Source organism: Columba livia, chromosome 1, assembly GCF_036013475.1.
Source record: "Columba livia isolate bColLiv1 breed racing homer chromosome 1, bColLiv1.pat.W.v2, whole genome shotgun sequence".
NCBI lineage: Eukaryota > Metazoa > Chordata > Aves > Columbiformes > Columbidae > Columba > Columba livia.
The window spans coordinates 198,699,594-198,720,624 of record NC_088602.1 but is presented as its reverse complement, the minus strand read 5'-3'; the positions used below and the strand labels follow the sequence as shown (position 1 = coordinate 198,720,624).

The following is a 21,031-nucleotide window of genomic DNA, read 5'->3' as shown; positions in this document are numbered from 1 at the left end:
AAGACACTAATATTTAGAAGACAGATGCTCCCATTCCCCCGTATTAGGAAAACAGACAGCTCTAGGGTCAGAGAGTCTTTAGTGACAAGTTCAGGTGGTTCCAGCAATCAAATAACCCGTAAGAAGCAGGACTCAGCCCAATCCTTGTATACCTTTCATTTTTTTTGGATAATCTGTGCCAGAGGCATCATAAATCACCCAAATCCAGCTCTGCAGCAGGAGACCTGGAACCATTCCTTGGAGATCAGGTTCTAGCAGGACACGCTCTTCCCCTGAAAATGAGTCACCAGCAGACCTTGGACTGCACCTTCCTTTCACGATCCAACATCCTGAAGAACTGAATTTATTCAGTAGAGTGTTCACATTGCCCTTGTGAAATACTTTTATTTGCAAATGAGTTCAAGGCTATACACCAAAAGCCAGACAGCAGAAGCTTCCAAAAGGCAAAAACTCTCGCTACCTGCTGTATGACAGATGACGGTGACACTATTCTCCTGCTGCATTTGCCTAAAACCTGGGAGAGGACAGCATATCTGGAAGGTCTGGACAAGGTGTGCCAGCAATAACTCATGTTGTAAGGGCCATCAGGATGATGTGATCATATTCCCCAGGCCTTAGGATTTCAGGCTATTTAAATGGTATTTCCATTAGAGTAGTAGTAGTTAATCACACATTACTCACTCAGATGAAGAATGAGAATGAAAAAGTATTTATATTTCAGGGAATTCGCAGATGGTATGGAAGAAAAAGAAATCTCATAATGGCCCACCAGCTGCCTAACAAAACCAGACCTCCAGAGCTTGTAGGTGAAGTCTGGCATCCAAATACAGGTGCCAGCCAACTTGGAACAGCCCGTGTCCAGCTCTACCACTATCTGCCTCACTCCAACAAGTCTTTCACAGAAGAAGCCCGGTCTGAAATCAGGAGTCTAACATAGACCTAACAAGTTTTACCAACTGCAGGGGAGCTCCAAGAAACCTCAGCTGGATCACTGCAGTCAGTCTCACATGTAAAATGCTCAGTAGTAAGAGGTACGCCTTTCAAATCCTTTTTAATCAGACAACTACCTACACCGAGAAAGGCTGTCACTACTGGCAAAACATGAACGAGACTGTTCAGAGCCATGGACAGACAGGACCAAAGATATTAGTATCATATCTTGTCTGACTATAAAACTAATACCTAAAAATAGCCATTCTGAGATTTGATAAATCAATTACTTCACTTTGAAGACTGACAAAGGCTAGCACTGTCTCCTGCACTTGTTGATTAAGGCATTTTGCTTTCCAAGACAAGTCTCCATCTTCTTTTCGTTGCTCTTATTAGGTCTGAAAAAGCCTTATTATTTGAGAGAACATGGGCTACTACCACAGCTCTATTGGCCAAAGAATTTATAGTTTATACCACACATTAATAAGAAAGAATGAATTACAAAGAAAAAAGTAGAAAGGCTTTTAAGAAAAGCGCAGAGCAGGAAGTTATACTCCAGATCCTTTCAGTATTGTTTACACAGCAACCCGCGGTGAGGTTTCTTCTGATAGTGTTCACACTTGCAAGAGAAGAAGCAAGAAGGATTTGAAAATCTCGATCTTATTTTCAAAACAGTTACTGGAGAGCAGAGCAGACAAATAAAAAACCCCAACACCTACAAAACCGAATCGCCACTTATTCCCCAAGGGCATCATTTACACAGAACACAAAAAAGTGTTAAGTCTGAAACACGCTGGTTCCACTATGCTGGAATAAGGCCAAGAGCGGGGTGGCTTTTAGGAGTTCCAGGGAACAGGGCTGAAGATCAAGCCCTTGCACAAGAATTCCTGACTGAAAGGCATCAAACAGGCTCTTGTGACTGGTCTTTATGTCACATCACACACCAAATCAAAGCAATGCTATCAGCTCCCCTCCTTGCAAACAAGGCCTAAGAAGGACTTAGCCAGTGCCAAATCTTGAGACTATCACACCAAGGTAAACACACCTGAATCTTCTACAACACCGAAAGCAGACCTGCCTTGGACAGACCGCAGCACCAGTTGTATCCCTGGGATCATATTAGCACCAAGTTATCATAGTATGGCATGGGTAACCAAATCCTTATACAGGGGACTCCAAACTGAGGAGAACTGTTTGGATTTTCAGTTTATGAACATGCCCACCACTAAAGTACTGCAAGCTCCCCAGCTTCCAAATTATCTTCTACAAGTTACTGTATCTTTGTACCTGGAAAACCCCAAATCCTCCTGCAGGTCTCCCTGGTGTCCTCCTCCATTCTCTGCTCATTTGACACCTGTCACAAAGGGCTGGGCCTGAGACCCCTTCTGTTCAACCCCCAACCTGCACTTGTATATTACAATTTAGCTTTACATTGAGATAGGAAGAATACAAAGCACATCGAAACAACTTAATACAAAGTAATTTAGGAGCTGTTTTGCCTCTAGATGTTCTTGAAAAATGAACACACTTGAGAATAAGCTGTTTGCTTGTATTAGTAAAGATAAGCCAAGAGAAAAAAGTCAGCCTTAGTCCAACTTAATACACACTAAGGAGGACAGCAGAATTTCCCTTGGATTTCTCTCCTGTGTTCTGAGGGGGTGAGAGAGACAGAGGGAGTTGACTTGCATAAAAATGGTTATATGCCCCCTTTACCAGCAGTGATGCTCAGTAATCTCCACTAAATCCTCCCACTGAAAATGAGGTTTTTCTTTTACTGACCTCATTTTCCTGACCCAGAGTTTTACATGCAGTCAGAAAAACTAATTTTTTATATGGTAGGGACATAAGCATTACAATTAGCTAAAGAAGCAAATTAGCATTAAACCAGATATGACGAGATGATAGGCCCATAATACCAGTCAAAATTCATGAAGTTCTTCACTGATTACTGCTTAATGAAATCACTCTCTCATTTGCTTCACTAGTAAACAGAACCCCCATGTACACAAACAGCCCACTGAGAGGTCCGTGTAGAACTGCTAAGCCAGGAAACACGGCAGCTGTCAGCAGCCTGCAGCTCATAGCCCTGGATAACCATCTTCCTCGTACACAGCTAAACAGGGCTAGTAAAATATCCCCCATTATATTAGGAGTTCAATTGCATTCCCTCACTCTTAAATGCAAGCTTACAGTGATCAAACGAGAAATTACCTATTAAAAGAATTCTTGGCTTTATTTAATATTTAATATTTAATAATATCCATCCTCAGAAAATGGGATGCCTACATAGTATTCTGATGTATTTTTTTAAAAAAGGAAATAGATGCCACCCAGGATTTCCTGGTTTTCTATGAACATGTAACAATTTTTCTATTTTACTGACATCATAGTATTATTATTTCATATATTCTGCATTGCAAACAATGGTTCTGATTCTTTCTACAAAGAGGAAATACTAGGATATGTATACCTTTAAGAGGTCTCTGTTTGTCCATAGATATTTTTAAAACTCTTGCAAAAGAAACACTGGCATTTTGGGCTGCCGCATAGTGCTTTCTTTGGGCATTTCCTCCAACAGTTGTGCTCTATAGACACTTCTCCCCCCAGAGGCAGAAAATTATCCAAAGATGAACTACTAATATTATTCCAAACAACAGGAGACTGTACAGTAAAAACAGAGTGATTTAAATTACCTAATAGAAATAATAGACTAATAGAAAACTAATAGAAAGCTCATGAAAGAGGATATTGAGACAGAAAACAGCCAGTGAACCAAAGAACACCAGAAAGAGAAAGCTTTCCCATACTAGACCTTTAAATTAACCCTGCAATGCTTTTTTATATTGCACAAGCAAGCATTTCTCAAGTCCATTTGTAAAATTACGCTGTGCAATAAAAAAATGGAGTGCCTTCTCATAACTCCACCTTGACAGTGTCTCTTCATATACAACTGCTACTGATTATCTTGTAATTCTGCTGTCTCTGCGCTTCCTCATACATTACTGCAGATAGAACTTCCCAAGGTGACCAGGGCAGCTTTTCCATTGCTCTTATTGCCACACAACCTGAGCAGCTGCTGCAGCATCTTATGCTGAAGACCTTCACCTTAATGCACCAAATAATAATGTTTTTAAATTATTTGTCAAAATAAAAAGGAATTGTCAAAAGTACTATAGGTTTCCACGAAAAAAAGCAGCGGCAACGGCAACACTATTTTTGCCTTTTTCTTTTCCCCCACAATATATTCTAAATTTTTAGTATGTTTTAAAATCTCAGACATTCTAGCCCTAATGGAAAAGAGCTATATTATTAAAACAGGGTACCATGGGTTCAGATTTAAATGAAAGTTGGCCAGTGTTCAAAACAAAAAAACCCCACTCAAGTAATCCACGGTTATTCCACACAGCATATTGTAGGGTTTTATTTTTAAATATGCCAAGGTCATGGAATGCAGCTGCTGTGATCAACCAAAAATAGATACCAAGCTCTACATCCTCCCTCATAATTAAAATAGGAAAATTAAACTCGATGTAAGCAGGCTGAAGCTAGACAGCCACATTATTCTACTTAAGCATTAAATCACTGCCATCCACATGGAAGAAAAACTGCCATTCAGTGAAGCTGTCAGAGTACACTACAGATAACTTTTACAAAAGTATGAGGAATTAATAAAAATAACCAACTGCTGAACTTTTATTGCAAAAATTGCATGAGGCTTTTTTTTTGCTAATTGTTAACATACAAATCAGAGTGCTGACTAACAAGGAACACCAATCAATGGTTTTAATCTTAGCTTTGCAGCAGATGCAAAGAGAGGGTTCTGCAGGGCTTAAAATTAAATGGAATTACACATAACCCTTGAAATGTATTTAATGTCATAAGATTCAAGTCCAAGCATAATCTGAAGAAGAGTTATACTGCTCCAGTATTTTGTCATTTCTCCTTCAGACAGTGGCACGCAGCTCTTCACTACAGCGCATACAAAAGAGCCGTTACCTCATCTTTTATCTTTGTGAGTTTCTGTCTCTGTTTCTCCACTTTTTCAAATGGCAGTTGAACATGAAAATGAAGAATTTTCTATAACCAAGCCTGATTAAAATAAATGACCTTGTTTTCCAAATACTTCAAAATGAATTATTAACACACAAATATTTCAAGGACTATTACTTAAGGGTATTAAGAAGATCCCTATGAATTCTGAAGTACCAATCAAGGCTTCTAGATCTGAAGTAGAAGCTCCAGTTGTACAGTCACACAAAACCATGTACAGTCCTAGACTGTAAATTTTAAACTTTTGTTCTTTACAGTCTTCTACCTGAACAATAAAATAAAAGCATCCTTATGTCCTCCTCCTGCCTAAACCTGGAAATAGTTAAACGTGTCTAACAAAGCACGCAGTCCTCCAAGTAAATGTAATATAGATGTAAGTTCAAGGTGACTTTCACAAGACTAGAGTGAGGCCCTGATGTATGCACTCATGAGTTGTTAATCTCTGTAACAAAGAGTAATATTTGAATTGTTTTTAACATTGACATTGAATGCAGATAGACATTAACCTAAATGACTGCTTCTACATCTTGTACAGCAAGTATGAATTAGATTAAAGCATTATAAGGTCATGAAAGGTTGAAAGACAGTATGATTCCAGAGCCTTTACAAAACAAGTAGTTAGATGCTTCATAGTGAGTTGATAAAAGTAAACAAAATTCCAATTTAATGCTGATTTAATATCAATAGCCTAAAGATACTTGTAACTTCCAAGAAGAGACAGACATAAAAGTAGTCAAGAAAAGTGCAATTAGACTGTGTAGAACTCCTTATCCAAGACATCCCAAGCCAAACCAAATACCAAAGGGATAAATTATGGCCCCTGAGTAAGCTTCCAATCTTATATGTCAAAAGTCTTCAGCAAACTTCTTCAGAGGCAATGCATGTGCAACTCAAGCACACATTTGGCTGGCAACCTAAAAATGCTACTGAACAAAATATTTTTAAGCAAGTTCCCAGAGAAAATCCTAAATCAAACTAAAAATGTGTGTTAAACTAGATTATTTCAGAGTAGTTACTGAATATGAACTTGTCTGTAAAGGCAATGACTCTTAGAAACAGTGTGAAAACATTCACTACAGAAAAGATTCAGACAAATACCTAAAATAGTTGTACCAAGATATTTTTAGTCACAGCAATGTTGAGAAAAATAATAGAGGAGACATGAAAAAAGTTGTAAGAGAACAGTTTGGGGAAAAAAGCTACAGATGCAATAAGGAGATGTATCATGTTTAACAGTTTCCTTTTCCATATGGGGATTAAATTAGAATCCTTCATGGATTCTGCTCTCCCATCTTCCCCAGGAAAAGGATGTCAACCTGTGCCAGAACATCCACAGCACACAAAACCTGGCTCCAAGTCCTGACGAGCCAGGCTGCAGATTTGTCAAACTACCTCCGCACATCAAGAAAAATCATCCTTGTTAGTGGGAATGGCAGATGAAGCCTTCCCTCAGAAGCATCTTCCATGAGGAGTGTAGTTAATTGTTTTTCAAAAAATTATCTCCATTCGAAAAAGACAACAGCTTCGCTAAAAGCTTCCATTTATTCACCTCTAAGGAACTAGCCTTCCCGCCAGTGCTGGCAGATGGGAGAGTTCATGGAAGCAGGCCTAAAAAAGACCAGGTTCTATAGCACAGATTAAAAGATTTTCACTTCATAATGCAGCAAGTAAAAACCAATATAATGCAGATAAGGCAGAACAGATGTGGCCTAAAACATGAATTACACATATATTATTATTAAATGCATATAAAAAAATGGAAAAAAACTAGGAATACGTAAGATTATTTCAAGGAACAGTAATAAAGAAATTACCCATTGAACAGAAATCATATCTAAGTTCAATGACCAAATTTCAAGAAGAGCTTGGAATTCATCATGAACACAGGATAACAGACTCTGTCATCATCTTAATCTATGTAATTGAATCAAGTCACTTTACCACTGATCTAAAGGTAAAAATGCTATTACCTACCTAGCATAAACTGCCATTAGTTTGTGAAAAGCCCTAACTTATTTCCACCTCTCTCTTTCAATGCCTTGTTCTCCTCCAACTTTTGCTTCACATAACTAATGCTAAGTTAGCTACAACAGCTACTTATATTTTTATCCTGCTGTACCATTAGTCACTGTTATAATAGATTATTTCCAAAGTCATCTTATTGCAAATACCATCCCTGGGGCCACTAAAGAAGTTGAGCAATAGGTCTATTTATGGTAGTTCTCAGATACCCTCATCAGAATGGGTGTGCAATACTCCAAATCTGGTCCAAATTACTAGTTGATGGCACAGTGGAACACCTCCACACCCAGCTTTAAACTGTATTTATTCCTGTGACAAGAAGACTATGTTGCAATATTAAATATATACACACACTGCCACCTATTCTGACTCACCAATTCTCAGATGGCTTTCTATACCCAATTCCATTTTCTATATAAATACACATGTTTAAACTTCCTTTTTTACCAAACCCAGAATATTTTAGGATTTAAAATTCATTTTACTCTATAATCACTGCTCTCATCTTGCTAGTGCTTCAAAACCAGGCTCACCTCACCACATCATTTGTACCCCACCAAATGCAGTATTGGAAAGAAGGGGTTAATTCTCATCTTCTACCTTTAACCATTGAAGTATCAAATGAATAGAAATTCCTAATACTGTCCTGATCTTGCGCTACTCCAGTCTGATTATCTTTTAAAGCAGTAAAACTACTCTCTTTACATGACTAAAAGTTACACAAGAATATTAAGTGGCTGATAGTTTCTTGCATCATTCTACAACTTCAGGAAACTCAAGTTCTTACCTTAAATATCTATTTAGCTACAGGTACTGTAGCACAGGCAAGATCACCTGCCAAAGGGCCTACAAGCCTTCCAAAAAGCACCCAGGAAACTTAGGTGCTTCCTTCAGGAGAGCTGCTTCTTTAGCCAATGCTTGGGTTTGATGCCCATTTTACATGGACAAATCTGCTAGTTCAGTTTTACTTTTGGCTTCCTTAAAGTCAAGTCTATGTCTTTTAAGAGCTAGAGAGATTTTCTTTTTCTCCTGTTAAATGAAAGGACTGGTGAGACCAACTTTCCCTCTCATTAAGAAAAGCATTCTTTGGCATATTTTATTCAATAGCAGTACTTGTCTGTGAGGTAACATTTTCTTGAATAAAGGATATTTTTCATTGTGTTCTTGTCTCCAAAAAAGAGATCAGTCATTATTTGAGCCTATTTTGGAGTACATTTTGCTACTATCACCTCGCTGAATTAGAGCACAAGTAGATCTAATATATCTGAATGCTAAAGGGGCATGTCCTTGTCTACTCACATGTAGTCCTCGCATTGGTGTATTCAAACACATACTATTCAAATTTTACAATATTTACAGATCATATTACAAGACTTCTATTTGTATTATATATATTCCTATTTAGAAATAGAAAAAATGCATCTTAAGTCCTTATATTATCAGTAGTTTTAATGTATTTATTATTTATAGAACATGTCAACCTGTCAGCTTAAAACAGTACATTAACGTGGTTAACTACCTGCGGGTCCGTGGAGGCTTTGGTGGAGGAGAATCCTGTTTCTCAGCATCTGAAGAGCTGACAGCATTCTCTGTATTATTTTCATCCTGATTAAAAGAAAAAGTTTTCATTCATGGTTGTAAAGTCAATACACACAATACTTAAGATCCATAGTGATAGTTGAAAATAATGTATGACAATATCACTTACTTTTGGCTATCATATAGAGATGACTTTCAAAATTACATACAGATTAAATTCTACTCTAAATTCACAATATTATTTTGTATATTTAACATCAAATTTTTCAGACCAAACATTATGTTTCACATTTTAATTGTATAATCCATTGGAGAAAATTCTCAACAGCTAACCTATCAAGTTAGTAAAAGCAAGCTCCCTTATGCCCTCCAAATTATTCATAGTGAAAGCATTTACTTCCTAGTCAAATTACTTTAATTTGTACAATCAGTCCATTGAAAATAAGACTAATTTACAGTGTAGTAGGAAACAGTGAATTTCAGCTCTTGTAAACTGACAAGTGGATAAGATATAGCACACTGTTCTAAAACACTTCCAAATCACCTCCCCTTTGCATACAACGAAGTTTAACTTAATCAGCAAAGCACAAAGACTTTTATTTTGTTTTAGGAGGATGATAAATATAAGAGATATGTTTAATAGATGTATATATTTAGATACATATGTATCCATACAAATTTATATGCATATAAAATATTGTTGTGGGTTAATCCCAGTATGCAGTCAAGCACCACAAAACCACTCGCTCACTTGCTTCTTACCCCCAACCATGGAGGGGGAAAAAAGGCAACAGAATTTGTAGGTCAACATCAAACTGTTCAGTAAGCAAAGTAGAAGAAAGAAAGAAAACAAACAAAACAAGTGATGCAAAAGCAATTGACTCAGCACCACCCCTATGGCCAGCCAGTTCCTGAGCACAGGATGGCCAGCTTCCCCAAACCCCCACCTTTTCCCTCTCTATTGCTCTTATGTGGCATCACGGAATAGCTCTTGGGTTGGTCTGGGCCACCTGCCTTGTTGTGTCCCCTCCCCATCTCCCGTGCACCCCCAGTCCGTGCACTGGGAGGCAGGGTCAGGAACAGGCAGTGTTGACACTGTGCAAACACTGTTCAGCAATAGTGGGAACACCAGTGTTTTGCTTTGTTTTGGTCACAAATCTAAACCACAGCACCCCAAAAGCAGCTATGAAGAATATTAACTCCAATCCAGACAGACTCAGCACAAGTACATATAAATGTATATGTATCAAAATCACACAACATGCTGAGTAAACAGTAAAACTGATATATTAATTAATACCATTTCCATATACATGCCACAGTCAAAGATACAACAAAACCAAGGAGGGCCTCAGTGTTACCTTGAATTTATAACATACTTTACCTAAACACTTTTCTTGCAGGAGTTTTCTTTTGAAAAACAATAAAAAACCAAACCACAAACATTTCAAATCTGTACCATATTTCAAAGCACAACACCAGGTTCATGACACAGGCCCCACTACCTGCCAGCCTGCCTGTTCACACCGGGTGCCGGACACTGACCTTCTCTGGGCTTACAAAAAAGGGAATTCCCTGTTAATTTCTGCTTCAAACATGACAGTTGCATTTGAATTTGCTAAGCATTTCCAGCTTTGGAAGAGAAACCATAACTAAGTTATTTCAAGAGCTAACTACCCTCACTAAGATTTAGATTAATTGGCTATATGTTTTAATTTCCATTCCTAGTTTTAAAATAGTTATATCACTGTCTGCTAGTGTGAAAAGTCTATTATCAAATTCTGTTCCTCAGAGTACTAAGTGAAGCACTTCCTGTGAAGAAATAAATTAAATCTTTTATTCTTCCTTATTGTTTGTCACTAACCTCCTCCACTAAGTGGCCGCTCAACACAATATTCCAGAAGTACTCCAGCAGAAATACCCTATTGTTGCTATTTCCGTGGCTTGCGTTTGCCCTTTCAGACACACTGCACAGGGAGTTCATTGTCCTGCTGACCACTGCCTGTAACTATCAACTTTTTTTTTTGGAGTGAGATTCAGCTAGCACATAAAAGCCACTTACATTTAGATGACCACAAATGAAGCTCCCATAACAGTCAGCTGAGGCTGGTTGGTTTACATAGAATCATAGAACCATTTGAGTTGGAAGGGGCGTTTAAAGGTCACCTAGTCCAACCCCCCGCAACGAGCAGGTTCATCTTCAATCAGATCAGGTTGCTCAGAGCCCCATCCAGCCTGGCCTGGGATGTCTCATCTACCACCTCTCTGGGCAACCTGGGCCAGTGCTTCACCATTCTCATCATAACAAATTTCTTCTTTATGTGCAACCTAAATCTCACCTCTTTCAGTTTAAAACCATTACTCCTTGTCCTATTGCAACAGGCCCCACTAAAAAGTCTGTCCCCATCTTTTTTTAAAAGCCCCTCTAAGAACTGAAAGGCCACAATAAAGTCTCCCTGGAGCCTTCTCTTCTCCAGGCTGAACAACCCCAACTCTCTCAGCCTGTGCTCACAGCAGAGCTGTTCCAGCCCTCTGATCATTTCTGTGGCTCCTCTGGCCCCTCTCCAACAGGTCCATGTGTGTCCTGTACTGAGGGCTCCAGAGCTGGACACAGGACTCCAGGTGGGGTCTCACCAGAGCAGAGCAGAGGGGCAGAATCCCCTCCCTGACCTGTTGGCCACACTCCTGTTGATACAGCCCAGCACGCGATGGGACTTCTGCGCTCTGAGTGCACATTGTCAGGTCACATCCAGCTTTTCATTCACCACTAACCAACCAGCCAGTAAGCTGAGGATGAAGGTAACAGATTAAATTGCCCCACTGACTATATTTGGAGCATTGATACTGTACTAAAAAGCCCCTAATTAATTGTTATCAACAACTAGAGATCAAAACTAACACAACTGCACCCTGAGAACATGGCGGGCTGCTCGTCTGGTTTCAGCACAACAGCACATCCCAGTTCCATCAGGCAGAGAGATCTCAGAAAGAGCGAGACTCCACAGAAGGAGTTCTTCCCCCTGACCACCAACTTCTCCATCCCACAGCAGATCAGAGGAGTATTCCAGTCCAATTCTGCCAGCACAGGAGTTTTGAGGAATAGGTGTCTCATTTCCATGCTCAGTTTTCTAGAAGGTACTGGGAAAGGGTGTGCCTGTTGGCTGTGGTAGAGACCAGCTCATCCAGAAAACAAACCAGCAACTGTATCCCTGTCCTTGTATATTTTGCAGTGTTCGTGAACAGAACATTTCCTGAAAAATATCCCCAGGCAGATGAAAAAGCTATTAAAGAAGCTAATATATGTCAAACTTTTCTTATACTATATATATATATATATAGTAAGAAGCTGTTTCTAGTTGAGACAGGCAGAAGTAGCTTAAGAGGCACCACTATTTTTGCTACTAGTAATAAAACATATGGATATACCTTGCAAAAATGTGTATAATCTCAAATGTCTGAGGCACACACACAACCATAGAGAATTTACAAAAATAACTCCTTAGGAAAAAAAATAAACCCAAGCAACAAAAAACACACACACAAAATAGTACTTCTAAATTCAACTCAGTGGTTACTCCAACTTGATATATTGGGAAGGCTCCAGGCAGATGTCATAGGTGTTCAAAAGGTTTCACTTCTACATTAGGTTAAAATCAGGATTGGTTCACTCTGTTCTAGTCCCATTATATCAGGAGCATGAACGTTATAGAAATTGTCACCAAAAAAGAGGTACTTGACTACTCTGCTTATTTAGCTCAGACTGATGTTTCTGCAAAGGCTTCATTTACTCTTAGACAACTCATTTCCCAGTAAATGAAGGATTTCTACTTCAAAGGGTGGAGATGATAAAAGATTAAGGCAGTAACCAAAAGCACCAAGCCATGCAGGAAAGAAAACAGTGTTCATACCAACTTCATGATGCTGCAGCATTTTAAAGTAGTTGTGCTCAGTTACTGCTGGAGAAATATGGCTTGCTGAACTCTCAGAGCAAGTCTGTTACTTGTTCTCAGTTCTGCGTCACAGGAGAGAGCCAACAACCTGTGTTTTGAGCACCCTTGTGTGACACCAACTCACAGATTTCCTTTTCTATCGCATATCAAAGTAAGTGAATTGGCAAAGAGGTAGAACAAAAAGCACCGAGCACAACAGGGCAAGCTGAACTGTAGAAGTGACTGCAGGGTATCTCGCAGGGATGGCCTCAGCCGCTCAGAAGAGCAGATGGCAGTATTAAGAAAAAGCCTCCCAGCCTTCCTAATCACAGCTTACTGGCAGCAGCCAACACTCTCTTGCTTCTCTAGACAGATGTTGCACTCTCAGGCAGAATACAATTTTTAAAAGTATCAGCTTAGAAAATCCAGGACAACATATGTAGTTCACAAGGGTCATCACACAGAACTATTGAAAACAACAAAAAACAAACAAACAAACAAACCAAAAGATACCACCAAAAACCAACCAAACACACAAACAAATTAACTAATGTGCAATCAGTCAAATAAGTGTTGAGTGCAGCATCCTGCTTTCTTACAGAAAGACACATACTGTTGTGGCAGGCTTCCCACTATAAGAAAGCTGTAAAATTATATACATAAATATGAAATGTGTATATCTGTCTATGAAAGACTACATGAACAAATGAAAGGACAATCAAATACTTAGAAGCACAGATTACATCCAGTCTAGAACACAGACTAATTCATGTTCCTGTGCTAATAGAGGAATTCACATGGCAGATGCAGTGGGTGCGAGGGCGACCTACATGGTGCCATCATCTCCCAAGGGTGGGTCTTCCCCCACCTACCTCCTCCAACAGTTGAATCAGCAAACAAAGCTGTCACTAACTTGGAGCAAATAAAGAACATCACGGTTTTAGACTGAGATTTCACAGGCATTGACCACAACTCAAAACCTTTTGTACAGGAATTGCAATGCATTGATTTTCTTTTGGAACTCACAGTGGAAATACTTAATGTCATTCAGAAGCTTTCTGCACTGGTAAAGGACAAGCAAATTTACTGTAAAGATGCTTCCAGAAGTAATCTCATGGTTTCCCTTAAAAGGAATTGAGGCATTCCTTTTGCTCTTATCATAAAGCAGCATGGGAACCACAGAGCAGCAGTGGATAAAAAGATAAATACTTCAGACTGAAATTATACACTGAAATGATTCAGATTAAATAAAACTTTCCAAGCACAGGCAAACAAGATAAATGTCTCTGAAGACATATATGATTTTTTAGAATGCTACAATGGCCAAAAATCTCCTCCCAAGCTGCAAAACAGTAAAGAGAATTTGGACAGCAAAGTCTTTTCACTTAGAGTTTCCAAACCACTAATGTTCTGAGTATGAAACTTCTTAGATCAGCTGATTCCTCCACAGCTTCTAAAAGCGCAATCAACCGCAGCAACAGAATTCTGACACTTTTACAGGAACAAATACAAGATACTTGGGAATACTAGCAGTGCCATATTTCAGATGAAGTGTTTATTAATAAAAGCTTCTACTAGTGAATAACAGTAAAACAAGGACTTGCAGTACTGTAACACACTTGTTACTGTCAAGGGACAAAATTCAACATAAATGTTTTTAAAGAGATAGTTAACTTTCTGTTGTTTATCTTTTACTCAATTTTCCTTTCTTCTTTCTACATACAGAACATCCAACTTGATGGAATTCCATTTGATTTGTACTTTCCAAGACGGCCATGGTTCACTTCAAATCATAGAGATGCCTCTCAAGTAACTCACAAAATATTCTACTGATACAAATCTGACTGATATCTTATCAGACGGTCAAGATTAAGCAGCTCAAATATGTTTCAAGGCTTCCAAATAGAAAACCAAGTGTAATATTTTCATGGCAGTGCTAACAACACCAATGATGGCAAGAAGCACGTAATTAAAGGCCCCAGATACATGACAACATGATCAAGAGTTTCAGTGGGAACGGGGCCGAGTCCAAGACTCAGTTCCAATTTAATTGCCTGATAATTTAAGAGAGTCCTACCACGAGGGTGTGGAGAGAGAGAGAGAAAAATGGTTCCGATTATCAAATTTAGCAACTGAATCTTTCCTTATCAGAAAAAAATTGCTTCTGAGCAGCAATTTCATCTTTGCCCTGAAATCTGGCTGCTGGGGGCACTGTTGAAAGTACTCTAGCTGGTATCTGAAGAAAGCTTTTCTTCATATAGTTTTCTTTACATATTATTTTAAGCACATTTACAGTTCTATATACACACAATATGCATAACTGTATAGTAAGAGTATACAATTATGACATTATACTATATCATATGTGCATTTTGTACATAACTGTGAATCCCATCAAATTCTAATAGAAATTCTAATCCTGTTACAAGTTTATTTTCAAACCCTGCATGTGTTTTTTTGTTGACATTTTACAGTATTGTTTCCAGCAGAGCAAAGTTGGCAAGTTCACAGGAACACACGTTCAGGATTGTGTCCAAGCTACTTGCCTCTGAATACTGCTACTCGTTGCCAATCAGATTAACTTTTTACTGTGATGTTACTGGCAAACGCTGCTTACAATGCTCGGGTAACTCAATTCCTTTCAAACACTGCTTGAAATGGGAAAGGCAACTGGACAACACAACCATGAAACCAGCCCTACAGAGTACTCCAGCTCTTCAGAGTCCTATCAAAACATTAAATGAAAGATGAAAGAAAATTTCCTCTTCAGTTCAGTAGTATCTTCTATATAACCAGCTATAATATATCTAAATAGGCACATTCTTTTATTTGGAAATGTTTCCATTGAACATCATTAAAACCATTCACATGCACACAGTGCAAGAGATGCTGTAGCATCTGCAAGTAGAATAAGATCTGGGAAGGAACATTAGGATATCACATTATGCTTAATAAAGTTATTTGAAAACTTTCTGTATCAGAGTTTGTTTCCTTTAAAAACCAAACATACATTCTGGGTTGTAACTTAGTTAAACAAAACCTACAACTTTTCTGGGGAATGGCAGGTGTTATACACAACAGACACCAGTCAACACCCTCAAGAGATAAAAAGGGAGCTTTTTGAGAAGAGCAAAACCACTGTCTCAAGTGAGGCTCCAAGTTGGGTCGATACTCAAATGGATGTGTAAGGTAGTCTTGTACCTCACACAACTAAACCAGAAGCCAATAGCTACAACTGATTGAAACTCATATGGGAAAGACACATACCACTCCATCTGCAATCTTCCAGTCTGCACAACTTTCATATTTCTGCAGTTGCTTTTCAAACAGTTGTGCTATGGCTCGATGGACAAGTTCATACTGCTCCTGTAGTAGATTATCAAATAAAAATAAATGCATGAGATCTTTACAAAGAATAATGCTATATTGCCATAGAATAAAGATTCATTAAAAAAAAAAAAAAAGATACCTTTGTCTGCACTGCAGAATGCCTTTGTGTCCTCATTTCCTGGATTAAATTGAATACATTGAATTCTTCAGGTATTTTCTGAAAAACAGAAGGAAATCAATTACGCTGACATAACTGGTTGTCAGACAGCAATAAGAAAGTTGTTTAGACATACAAAAATATGTTCAACTTTTGCAGTTAAAACTGATCTGTTTTCTCCACATTGCAGCTATTACTTTTTCTTTTTTAAAAACAGCAATTCATCTCCAGAACTGGTTTTAAACATTTGATTTAGACCACATGAGAGCATTTCAGGTATTTTGAAAATGAGACATACAATGAAAGAATTCATGACACTGCAACATGAATGACAATTCACAAGCTAAAAAGCCCAGAATGAAGTTATCCTTGTACAATATCAGGCTTTAGGAGCTGCAAGATGAAACAGAGATATTGAAAAAGTTGAATTCAAAATCACTTCATATCAAAATATATTTTTAAAATATTTAGAACTGTAAAGTGACATATTTTTATATACAAACTTGTTGCCAAAGGAAAGTCAGTCTATACTAAAGCATAAACGCAATTAAACTAAACACCCAACCTGTCAAGAGGTCCAGGATATCTTAAACATTTCACTATTTTACAATATTTGGGAGGTCAATCACTTAGGAAATGATGGAATACCACAAAATTTATTATTTTAAGATTCCTTACCCCAGCTTTAAGCAAATTCCATGTATAATCTATGGCACAGATGGCTCCTGTTCTTCCACACCCTGCACTATGAACATAAATGGTTAGGTGTGTTAGAAATCAATTCAATTTGTTGAAGAGATGCTATAAGCTTTATATTTCCAGAGTCCACACAAAAAAAAAACCAAAGTACTAAAATCTCTCAACTATCATTTTAAACTCCCTCAACCTGACACTACTGTGTCTTAAAAATTAAAAAAAAAGCAGTATAAAATGGAGTATTATAGTTTTTAATGCAAGTCTTCCATAGCCAACTGGAACTGCTATCATGAAAGATCCTTCAACGCTGATATTTTTATTGCCTCTTTCACCACACAATTGAGTTATCACTGTTTCAACAGGAGGGATTTTGCCCAAGTTTAATGACAGATACGTTAAATAGTAGAATAGAAAATGTTTAAAGACTTCTTACAGTTTTTTCTCATTTAGTATCACTTCTGTACTTTCTGCTTTTTACCTAAGAACCCCCTAAATATGAAAGTTATAAAAATGACTGAACTATCACATTTAGCCTTCCTAATAGTATGAATTTTTCTATTTTACAGACAGTTACAATGCACACACATTTACTACATTATAATTATACTGATGTAAAGAATCAGCATTCACAACTATATTGATATTCACCCAACATCCACCAGAAACAGGACAAAGTGAAACAGATTCAGCACTAAGTAAGTTTTGCATGGTTTTAGACCTCAGTTACCTAAGAGTGACAGGTTAAAAAAGGATGCAGCTAAAGACAGTAGATCTCTACAGACACTTGCAGAGAACAACCAAGCTCTAAAAAGTTAAGTCTCCAACAATTTGACACTACACACAGAATCACAGAATGTCAGGGATTGGAAGGGACCTCAAAAGCTCATCCAGTCCAATCCCCCTGCTGGAGCAGGAACACCCAGATGAGGTTACACAGGAATGTGTCCAGGTGGGTTTTGAATGTCTCCAGAGTAGGAGACTCCACAACCTCCCTGGGCAGCCTGTTCCAGGCTCTGTCACCCTCACTGAGAAGAAGTTTCTTCTCAAATTTAAGCAGAACCTCCTGGGTTCCAGTTTACACGCATTACCCCTTGTCCTATCATTGGTTGTCACCGAGCAGAGCCTGGCTCCATCCTCATGACACTCACCTTTTACATATTTCTAAACATTAATGAGATCACCCCTCAGTCTCCTCCAAACTAAAGAGCCCCAGCTCCCTCAGCCTTTCCTCACATGGGAGATGCTCCACTCCATCATCTTCGTTGCCCGACGCTGGACTCTCTCCAGCAGTTCCCTGTCCTTCTGGAACTGAGGGGCCAGAACTGGACACAATATTCCAGATGTGGTCTCACCAGGGCAGAGTAGAGGGGAAGGAGAACCTCTCTCGATCTACTCACCACCCCCATTCTAACACACCCCAGGATGCCACTGGTCTTCCTGGCTTATTAAACTGTATTCAGTTTTTCTAACATAGAATACATAAACTTCTGTTGCTTTAAAAAGTATCAGAGAAATTATCAGAAACTGACAATTCACCAAAACATCTTCATGTCAGTTTAGTTTTAACAGCCCTTCTGTCAGCCAGATTTCAGTTTAAAGATGAAACTGCTGCTCAGAAGCAAAGACTGACCAAGCCAGAACTACAGCCTGCTGATTAGAGATGGTTTTTGTCATATTAGAAGACTGACAGAAGAGTCCTCAGGTAGGGATGGCACCTGCTATGTAGTCTGTCCTATTGAGAGTGGAACCTTCACTCCCATATCTGATTTGCAACTATCTTCAAAGTTTGTTTTGTCTTAATGAGGATTTAAGTTTCTTAAAAACTACAAAATGGTTTCCCTTTCAATGACTAATTCTTTTCTGATTGATGGTCTGTCTTAAACTGAAATAGAAGCAAAATTTCACTGTGGCATGAGTTTTAAGACAATAAAGACTATGATTTTGAGCCAAGTTTTGACATGAAGAAATGCTACTTTTTACAAAATGAAAATAAATACAGAAGTTGTGATTTAGAATCAAATCAATGCATCTCATACCAGAAAGTCTAGACTTCAAAAAAAATGAAAATGTATATACAATTTTTAAAAATAAATATATTTGATACCTGCAGTGTATACAAATCGGTACATCTTCATGTTCCTGATATTCTCTCATCAAGCTGATCATGTCCAGAATAGAATCAAAAGACGAAGGGACATCATGGTCAGGCCAGTTAACATAATGAAACTGATAGACACTACGAGTCTCCTAAAGGAGAAGGAGGGAAAGGGGTGTTAATGATAAGACTTATTTTAGGAGTTGGTATGAAATAAATAGTTCTGTGAACTACATGAAAGTTACAGCTGCCTATTAAAGTCCACAAAGAACTTTCACTTAATTATATTTAAAGAGAAAAAACTGGTGATTTTTCAGAACTGTCTGGGGAAAAAAAAGCTTTTTTATATGGAAACTAAAGATGACAGTGAACATTCATAGTCCTCCTTTTTACTGCCACCTTTTGAGAACCTGGTGTTATAGTTTAATCATCTTCAAGTTTCAGTCAACCAGTTTTTTTCTCCTAGAAAGCAGAATAACTTCGTATATTTATATGAATTTTCATTACTTTTGCACAGTATTTTGAATGATACTCCACTGAAAATTCACAAGTGACAAAAGTTTTCATTATTCTGGAAAACCAGAAAGTGAACTGAAAATGACATTACTTCCTATCCCAAATCCGTATTTTCCTCCCCAGTCCAAGGCTACACTTAAAATTCTTCATTATAAAATGAAGAGTCCGTAAGTCATAAACAAAATGTGTGTTCACAGAAATCCTGAAGCAAATTTGTTAAGGAAGGCTGAGGAAAGATGATTTTATCAGCCACGTAGGTTGAATATCAACATCTCTTGTCAATCCTTTCAGTCACGTTACTCCTTAAAGGAACAACAACCTCGGGCTCTTTGCCAAGATCAAAGGCTGAGTGCAAACTGTAGCTTTTTGTTACTACTTCGTTTTTATGTAGCTCGCAGTCATCCTATTAAAAATTAACTGGAACAGAACTCATGGAAGTCACGTGGCTGAACATGACTTGCACGTGTATTGTACATAAGCAAAATAAAAATTAGCTACAGTTTCTGAAGTAGCCAGTTGCCATGACATTAGAATATTAAAAGTAATCTAGGTTCTGCTTTGAGGTTTTAGATATCTTCTCAGTTCTGTTTTTAAGTGCACCATTTCAATAAATGTTGCAAACCCCACAGTTATTATGCAGTTAATTTCCGCTATCTAAAAAGTTGAATAAAATGGTCAATTATGAGCACTCAAGATACCCTCACAGAAGTGAGTTAAGTTCATGCATCCCACTGCAGGCACTGGGCAAGCTACAGCAGCCAAAAATTACCTCCCAAAACTACACCCCTCACAATTAAACAGTTCTCACAACTATTATGATATCAGTTACTGAACAGGAATAAAGCACTGCTAAACAAAACATAACTGTGAGACTAACCTGTAATAAATAAATTCTTAGTATAGGATGTCAGTTAAAACAACAGGTATTCTGTAAAATACACTGTCAACCGTCATGTTCTTGCAGGACAGCTCTACACTGATTGTTGTTCACAACAGTTGCTTTTCAGAAAAGTAAACAGACACCTCAAATCTGACATTTAAGTTTGCAAGAAAGGCTTGAATCATTCATTCTTAACACTTACGAGAAGGCAAGTGCTTTTATTTCACTGAAAACATGACAATTTTCACAATTAACATAACATAGTTATGAAGTATATCTCATATTTTACAGTAGTTTGCGTCATAAGTGTTGACTAAGATGCATAAACTCTGTTTCTTCCATAAAGAGACTGATTCATATCATTTACAGTTGCCAGCTTAACGAATAGCATAAGCTAACTGGTTTACCAGAATAGTTGTCTGGTGAGCTGATTCTACGTCTTGAACACTAGGATATCAAACCTTCAAGAATTCCAAAGTCCTGAGCTCACTTCTAAAAAACAATCTGTCTTGACCCTTGAATTATTGCACACAATTCCCCCATTCTGAAGTTCTCCAAGCAAAAAGACAATGCATCTCAATTTAATCAAGAAAACGTCATATTTTTCATATCTATTTCAATTCCAAAAACACTAACTTTTTACTAGCTAGGATGAGAAACTTGGGGGAAAAATAAATTATTAAGCTGTTGTCATTCTCGCTTAATTTTTCTTTGGCAATACAAGTACATGAATGGGCATCAGACAGATCTTTTAACAGTGTAAAGCCCTCTTGACAATAAAACTATAGGACAAATTCTAACAAGTTAACATACTTTACCCCCAAAAGAGATAACTAGAGCAAACAGTTGAGTTTGACATTGTATTTTCAGTTTGGGGAAACTGAAAT

At 37.9% G+C, this 21,031-nt stretch overlaps 1 protein-coding gene across 3 annotated transcripts in view; it reads right to left on the bottom strand.

Moving 5' to 3' along the window:
* The window catches only part of PTPN12 (protein tyrosine phosphatase non-receptor type 12), a 77,242-nt gene that overhangs the window by 12,696 nt on the left and 43,515 nt on the right, over positions 1–21,031 (bottom strand). For all 3 annotated transcript variants that reach the window (XM_065049161.1, XM_065049160.1, XM_065049159.1), the window contains exons 8-12: positions 18,758–18,900; positions 16,636–16,702; positions 15,940–16,017; positions 15,738–15,836; positions 8,522–8,607 (exon numbers count right to left, since the gene is read on the bottom strand). In XM_065049161.1, coding sequence (XP_064905233.1) covers positions 8,522–8,607; positions 15,738–15,836; positions 15,940–16,017; positions 16,636–16,702; positions 18,758–18,900 — 473 coding nt within the window. The remainder of the gene's footprint in view (positions 1–8,521; positions 8,608–15,737; positions 15,837–15,939; positions 16,018–16,635; positions 16,703–18,757; positions 18,901–21,031) is intronic.